We start from the raw sequence: 8,805 nt of genomic DNA on the forward strand, positions 1-8,805 counted from the left end.
TAGATTTACGAGCTTTCAATATTTGAATTAATAATTTTATTATTACATAGAACTATATTTCTTTTCAAGAACTCGCGCAGTAACGAAACTGATTAGAACGGACGATAGTAGCCGTCTCTGGAAATTAGTGTTGCCATTGAAAATTGCTAATATGCTGGTATTCAAGTCGTTTCTTCCTTGGCGATTGTTACTATAGGTCATCTCTGATTCAAAACCTAGCAAAGGATCGATCTTCTTCAGCCACAAATTGTGACATGTGTATAAACTACTAAAATTATGATAAAACTATACGCACTTATTGTTGCCATACAAAAAACAACAAAAGCGCCTTTTAAATTTTCCTAATATTAACAATTTATTTTTCGAACACGTTAAATCTTAAGTTGAAGGAAAACTGATAAATCTTGTGTAGCTAAAGGCAAACTGGCGACACTGATAGGAACGTCGGTCACAAACAATGCACCATTGAATCACGGAACAATGTAAATTTTATATTATGTGCATTTGAGAACAGATAGGTATATACATTAATGGCCTTGGAAACTTAAAAGAAACTCATTTTATGAATGAAATAATGTTTTTTGGTCTTGCAGTTCGATTTTCTCAATAAAATAAGTACGAGCTAGTTTTATCCAATGATCGGCCGTCGTTTCTCTAGTTCATCGAACAGTTTGTAGAAATACTTGCATTATGATGAATAAGGTCAGCTGAATTGAAATAGCCGCGTCACTGTTTCACAACCGGCTCGCCAGTAGCGTGAAACGTGATTGTTTATTAATCTCTGATTTGGGATTCTGGACAATTTATTTCGAGGACATCATATTCTATGCGTATTTCTATAAATACATACACGAAAATATTTTAGTTGATTTGTCTTGTCGTGCAGCAAACGAGAAGTAAATCGACGTTGTTTTATATTTAGAAATTATTATTGGGTGTTCCATATTACTGAAATTGCACGGTGCTAAAGTAATAGATAACACAGTCAATTTGATTTATTAAAGCACTAAGTACATGGTAAATACAATATGAGGGTAAAAAATAAGAGGTTAAAAAGCTTTTTTGTATTATGTCACAAATTTAATGAAAAACACCAATTCGGAATGTAGATTCTAATGAGAAGAAGCGGCAAAAACCTCAGTAGTTACTCATTTCCATCAATTTACTGTTAATAAATAGTGCATTCTGGTGCTAGAAGCTATAATATCAATAATCCTTATGGTAATCCTAACAGAAACAATGAACTGTAATATGGGGTATATAACGTGAGCTGTGCGCGTGACTTCGTGCGCCTTTGAATTTAACAAAAAAGTTATTGCTGTAGCCTAAGTTACTCCTAATTACATCCCTTTCTGCCAGTGAAAGTACTGTCAATATCGGTCCAGCCGTTCCAGATATTAACCGGACCAAACTGACACAGACAAAAATTGAAAAAAGTTATTTCGTCGTATGTAGTGTATTCGTACATATGCCTGTAGTAAAAAAAAACTATTATTTTAATATTACAAACAGACAATCCAATTATTTATGCCTCTTTGCGTATTATTTGAGATACGAGTAATTTAGTAAAGTAAGGCTTGTGCCGTTTTTATTTTTTAAATGACTACACTAAAGCCTTATTGTGTGCTTGTATTTTAGTCAAAAGTGTAGTATAGCCCTTTTAAAAATAGACCACAGAATTACACAGAGATCAAACAACAGATAAAATACGACGTTATCGTTTTAATCACGACTTTAACATAGAATGAAAGGAATAAAAAGTTATGCCAGTAAATTATTAAATTCATTCATTCAATTGTCAAAAATAAACAAAAGAAAACCATCTAGCACGGCTAGAATTTCATTCGAACCCGACAAAGTTTAATCTGCGAATGCGGTATCGTGACCCACTTGCGATTTTAATCAATCCCCTCAAGGTGAAGGTCTTGTTACACAAAACTACCGGTTTCGGTAAAACTTTTAACGTTACTGTAGTTTGGCTTCCATAGTCTAAGCAGTGAATCCAAGTGAGAATTGATTTGCCAAAGTTAACGACGTAAGTCACGTAACGGTGCAGGCTTATCTCAAATGTCTTTAGTTCGCAAATGCATTATTCTTTTGTTTAAGTATAAGCGACGATGGTTATTTCTATATACGTCATCTGTACGCATAGATCTTTTAAACTACGCTATGTTTTTTCATGTGGTTTTCAAGAACGAAAAGAAGGATTCCAGATGAAGGGCTATATGTATAACACACATGTAAGCGATGGACAAAACAAGTATATTTATTTTTAAATTTGTTTTTCATTTTAAATTTTGTATAATCCGTTATACCAATGTGACACCGTGACGGGGGTTAGTGTATTATGTACTAATGCGTTTTCTGGTATAAGTTTTTATGTATATTATTTAATAGTTTTCTTTCCGTTACACAAAGTCTTCTTTTTATATAACATAATGTCTACAGATTGATGTTTTGTATAAATGTTGTAAGGCCAGAAGACTGAGACCGTGATAGCGCAGTGGTTAGAACTTAGGAGGCGCAAATCTTAACGGAGGTTTGATGTTTCATACACGGATAAGCAGCACTTAATAGTCATATGCAAAAAAAAATTGTAATTTGTAGTGGTCGTCGGAGAAGGTAAGGTCAATGACCTTGACCGAAATCGTCATTTGACGAATGCTACTAAATGGTTATCCTAATTGTATCTACCAGTCTGCTTTGGATGCGCGTAGTATAATGATCTCAAAATGGAAAAAGACTTGATTTTATAATTTAAACAATACCTTGACATTATTTAAAACATAATTTTAATGTGTTTTTATGAATAAAATTGAAATAAATTTGGACATTACCTTCTACAGATTTTTTTTAAATAGGGTAATTTTAAAAAATGTTCCAATGTAACTGTCTGGCTCACTGATAGCAACATTACATTGTATTTTTGCATAATATAAACATCTTGCTAACCTACATACCTATTTGTACTCGTTTTTTCCTCCTAACCATAGCCTTGCAGACATTTTGAATTACAATAAGATAAATATATAAGACCAATTCAAACCAAATAATTGAAATAAATAAATAATTAAAAATAAGATGTTTTGTATAAACCTGTTCATAAATATTTAGTGTGAAATGAAAGTGCATTATAATATTTTTAAAAAAGCAATGGATTGAAAATATTATCTGTGGTATCATTTTCCATGAGTCAAAATAACATAATTATATATTATTTTGGTATACATTTTATATGTTTTTTATTACAAAATCTGGCCTTGCATTGCTGTAGTTGAGTCATATGTTGAATATACTATATGATATTATTTAGCTAAAGCCTCTGGAACATGCTGAATACAATGGTACAAATTTCATGTCAAAATATTCAGCAGCTTTTGTGATATATGCATTAAAAAAAACAGCAACAATATTGCTAGACATATAGAATATCATTATTGAAAGATTATCGACTAATGTGTTTCGTGGCAAAATAATGATTCACAAATGTATTTATAAAACATTTTATCAAGAAGCAAGCAAGAATATTTTACAGTAATATCACTCGATCTAATCTTTCTAGGCTTTTCAATACTTTAAGTTACACAAGAGTTTAACTGCAATCTTGTTAAACATGTTTTTTAACATTGTAATCTATATGAATGGAGTATTTCAGTTAAAAAAATAATTACTGGTTTGTTTTTCGCTATGAGAAAATATCGCAAATTTAGATTCACAAGGATTCAGACTTCAATTATTAAAGGAAATGACATAATGGGCAATTATCCTTATAAGTTTGATTACTTCAGTTTTCTGCATTCATTTGTTCTACCTACAAATAAGCGTTATATGGAATCAATCAGCTTTTCCGTTTAAACCGTTTTGTGTGATGTGTAGCTCGAAATACGAAACATAGAACCTTAAACAACTTATGATTTTATTTTATTTATAAAATATAATATTATGTACATGACTTCTAGAGCCAGTGGAAATGATTACAAAAATAAGTTTAAAGTTTTAAAAAACATGAACAAGTATTCAGTATCTGACAAGCAGTAATCAACAGATGAAATGCAGGAATGTAGTTGGTGCAATCATAAAATTGTGGACTCACTTTTTTCACTGAGTTCGCTTTGGTACCTTCATAAATGCAATCTCCCAGACGCCACACGGCGTGCACAGCCCTGTCAATTAAACGCTGGCCGCTCGGCCGGCCTTGGCCGCTAGCTAGAGGGCAGCAGACTCAGATGCCATCAAAGGGGACAGAGGGCCAGCCACACGCCGTCCACGTTCCACTTCGAATCGCAAATCTGGTGAAGCTCGTCGTGCTCCCACTGTTCCGTCTTCAGGCAAGAATGCGGCCACAAGTAATGCACAAATAACTAGCAGAGCACCAAGCACAAAAGGTGGTCCAGGGACCATTCTAACATATTTTTCTTCATCAGGTCGTGCATTAATTCCAGGCACTGCATGTTCTTCATTAAGGTCAACATGGAATAGGTAGAAAATGACCCCAAACATAGCTGGGCCAAGTCCATTACAGAGCCCTCGTACTCCTGTCACCATACCCTGGACCACACCTTGTCGGTCTGCTCTGCTGTTGACCGACACATATGCACTAATTGCTGGGTATGTAAGCGAGCCAAGGGCTGCCAATACTCCCGCAGCCCACATCATCCATGTTCGGCTACCAAACCCATACCACATGAGCTGCATCATCTCAAACAGTAACCCAAGCATAATAGTGTGCTTTGCACCGAGAACCCGCATGAGGAATCCAAGAACCACTTGCACGGCAATACTGAGGACACCAACGATCGCGATAAATATCGCCACTTGTACGACACCAAAGCCCATCACTAGTTTCAAATACACGAAAATGCACGAATACTGTCCGGCTTCGGGCAAGTAAGACAAGAACACCGCGACACATAACATTAGCACTGTACGTTCGGCGCCGACTTTTCGTAAAGCAGCAAACGGGTCTGCCTGCTCCCAACTTATAGCTGGGCCCCAGCCGCTAGGGCGCACTTTCTCTGGAAGACTTTCAGGAACCGCAACCATGATGAAGAAGACGTCAAGGACCGCTACCGCTGTGGCGGCGGCGACGACGAGCGCCTCGCCGTACAGGTCCATGAGGTAAGCGCCCAGGGCTGGCGATATCACCATGCTAGCGGCGAATGTGGCAGACACCAAGCCATACGCGCGCGATCTCTCAGCTTCTGTCGTTACATCAGCCACGTACGCGAACACAATCGAGAAGGTCACAGCAAATACACCACTGATGCTTATCATTGCGAAGAACCACCAGGTGTTGAAGGTCATGAGCGGGATCGGCGCACATGTGAAGAACACTGTCACTAGTAGGAAGAATTTTCTCCCCCACACGTCGGATAAAGCTCCAATTAATGGAGCTGACAGGAACGATAGGATGCCTTTGATACCCATTATTAGTCCATTCATCAGAAACGTGTGATCTGGGAAAGTGGCGTTTAAGACCGATATTATCGGCATCGTGAGTAGTCCCCACGCAAAAAACTCCAAGAATATAACCACCAATGCGTGGAAGACTGAAGGCTCTCCGATACCCGACATTGTCATTATCCCGTCTTTCATAACAGTTTTTCTATTCCGAATCACCATTTCTACTTCAGTTTTTGTAGTCTTTGTGGGCGTCATTTAAAACTGGAATATTTTATTTTCCTAATAAACTACTTATATTAGAAACATATTGAAAAATCCTAAGCACTACATTTATGAAAACTTGATGAAATCGAGCAAGTACTAGCAACGTCAAAAATTCACTGAAATTGAAAAACAACTCGATATTTGTGTTGCCAGTGAAAACACCTTAACGTTGGAAATTACAGGAATCGGTTCGTTGTGTTTTTTTTTATTAAGAAATTGAACATAAACCGTTTTATGAGTATGTTTATCCTAGGTCTTTATTTATGCGAAAATTTATTCTTATTATTAAAATTTACACTCTTCACACTAAAGTTGAGTTCCCATCTATGCTTAAATAACTTCATAAATTAAAAAGCTTATTTATTATTTTCCTGATTTGATTTAGTTTCTAACAATTTTAAATGTATTTGCGATTAATAATGTGTTGGATTATTTGTTGGACTCTCGAGAATTCATTAAATAAATAAAAATATAAAAGTAAGTAAAACCAAAATGTTGTTATGATAGGGCAATATAGCTCACTTCTAACATTTTCATATATCACTATATGGTGTAATATAATACTCAAGAATATAATTTAAAAAATTACGGAGACATATTTTATTTATATTTTTATTTTAATAATTGAACGTAAATAAAACAATCGTACATTATTTTGTAATCAATAGTAAGCCTTTGTCATCTGTTTTTTAATTAATGTCAAAAACTGACAATCAGATGCTGAAACTTGAAAGGGAGGCGTTAATCCTAATACATTTTGATATTTCTCATTTAAAGTATATAAAATGGTAAGTATTTACGATTACAATATCATAGCTGATTATATTATATTATATTTGATATTAATTCCTGAATATTTATTGTAGATTCGCTTCATTTTAATACAAAACCGTGCAGGTAAGACTCGGTTAGCTAAATGGTACATGAATTTCGATGATGACGAGAAACAGAAGCTTATTGAAGAAGTCCACGCTGTTGTGACTGTTCGTGATGCAAAACATACTAACTTTGTTGAGGTAAGCATACTTTCATGAGAAAAACAATCAGTATACACCATTTTTATTAAAATTGCACATTAACATCTCCGAGGCGGTTAAAGATAAACTCACGGCTATTATATTGCTTTAAACTGGTTCTGTAACGGTTACTCCTATTAATATATGTATTATTCATCTTATATAATTAATGATTTAGATTGCTTCCACTGTCTGGAAAATATATTATTACTAGATTATTTTTTTGAATTATCTTTAATATATCTATCAATTATGAAGCATATTATATAGAGAGGATATTTAGCGATGTTTTAACACACATTTTACCTTCATAACTCAAAAATTCATTTATAAGCACTATTGAATTTTCATGGTGCAGCTTCAACATAAATCTGCCTTCAATATATGACCCTTTGAGGTTGTTGTATAACCTTTTGTAGAAAATGACAATGAAAGTTTACTAATTAATTCCTCCAACAATTTCATAGATTTTCCTCAGATCCATGTTATTTTTCCAAACCCTTGGTTGGTTAGAGGCGAGTCCATCTCTGCTGAATATTTATTTTGACTTTATTCAAGTGATCCTTCATTCAATGTGGTATATTACTTTCAGTTTCGTAATTTCAAGATTGTGTATAGAAGATATGCTGGCTTGTATTTCTGTATATGTGTGGATGTGAATGACAACAATCTCTGCTACTTGGAGGCTATACACAACTTTGTTGAGGTTCTCAATGAATACTTCCATAATGTCTGCGAATTGGATCTTGTATTTAATTTTTATAAGGTAACTATACATTTTATTTTGTTCATATATAATTTTGATGTCTACTGATGCACATAATTTTTATGCCATGGTTGCCTAATAAACAAAGTTTATAAATTTGTTATTTTGAATGAATTGTAAAATACTTAAGGCATATTTGTATGAGTATACATCTGGAAATGACATAGCTGACTAAGCATTGCCAGAAAAATAAATTTATTCTGAATATTCAATTTTTCAGGTATACACAGTCGTTGATGAGATGTTCCTGGCAGGAGAGATCAGAGAGACATCACAGACTAAAGTCCTGAAGCAACTCTTAATGTTGAACTCATTAGAGTAAGCTATATTTATACACTAGAGTCTCATACATAGATTTAAACATATATTTACTTTATATTTATGAAATTCAATGAAATCATTGTATATAAACAATTTATTTAACATACAGCATTATTATCGTGGACTGTATTTGCGATCATTGATTATATTATACTTCAGAAATCTAGATTTTTCGTGATGTGAAAATGATTTGTATCACATGATTGCTAAATTATTTTCATAACAAACTACTTAAAAAGTTATAATTTGTAACCTTAGATATAAAATCTGAAATTGAGCATATAATAGCATTTTTTGATTATCTAAAATAAGTTTTAAGCTTTTCATCAACTGTAACACAATAGAGCTTCAAAAACTTCAATGGCACAGATATGAAAATTTTGTGTTTGTGTTTGCCCAAGAGTAAATAACAAATAAATTGCTTGTATCAGTTTTGCTTAGTGACGACATATGAATGATATGTATATTGTATATTGCCAGTTCCAAAAATGATAAGGGTTTGTTTTTATAATTGGCAAATATAGTAAAACTGTTGGAAATGTTGCGGAATAGATTTTCCAAATAAACCAGTGTAAGGTTTATATTATAAATAGAAAAATGTATAATTTATAAAGTTCATGTGCTTTAGTGAATACTCATTCCACTGTTAAGTAAGGTGTATTAAATGTTATTACAAATTACTTTGATATTTTATTGAAATATGTTGTTTCCTTATTTCACCAGTCCTGTTCTATGCTATTGTGAGTGTTTTAAGAGATCGTTAATTTTGAGAATAGCCACAATTACCAAAATTAATTTCTTTAAATGGGTAGATTTTTGGGCACACAATTTTGAACTATCATGTCACAGGATTAAAATTAATCTCAAGCTACCACTGGAACTCATCGTATGTGCTTTTACCGAGAATTAATCAGAAGTTACTCATTTTCTTATACATATTCAGATATATACAATTAAATTTAGTATTCTGTGGAGGTGTACTTTCGAATTTAAAGTTATTCGAGTATGCCTTACAATAACAATAGGTTAATGTTT

General features: G+C 33.5%; 2 protein-coding genes across 2 annotated transcripts; one reads left to right on the plus strand and one right to left on the minus strand.

Annotated features, from left to right (window-relative positions):
* Positions 1–3,489: 3,489 nt before the first annotated feature.
* On the minus strand, positions 3,490–5,805 carry LOC124538203 (hippocampus abundant transcript 1 protein). The gene has a single exon (XM_047115175.1). It carries the CDS (start codon positions 5,656–5,658, stop codon positions 4,207–4,209), a length of 1,452 nt encoding a protein of 483 aa, XP_046971131.1. The 5' UTR covers positions 5,659–5,805; the 3' UTR covers positions 3,490–4,206.
* A 529-nt stretch (positions 5,806–6,334) lies between these two features.
* On the plus strand, positions 6,335–7,954 carry LOC124538204 (AP-2 complex subunit sigma). Its single transcript, XM_047115176.1, has 4 exons — positions 6,335–6,455; positions 6,534–6,683; positions 7,276–7,449; positions 7,670–7,954. The coding sequence occupies exons 1-4, from the start codon at positions 6,453–6,455 to the stop codon at positions 7,769–7,771; spliced, it is 429 nt and encodes a 142-aa protein (XP_046971132.1). The 5' UTR covers positions 6,335–6,452; the 3' UTR covers positions 7,772–7,954.
* The last annotated feature ends 851 nt before the right edge of the window (positions 7,955–8,805 follow it).

This window comes from Vanessa cardui, chromosome 20 (assembly GCF_905220365.1).
Source record: "Vanessa cardui chromosome 20, ilVanCard2.1, whole genome shotgun sequence".
In the NCBI taxonomy this organism is placed as follows: Eukaryota; Metazoa; Arthropoda; class Insecta; order Lepidoptera; family Nymphalidae; genus Vanessa; species Vanessa cardui.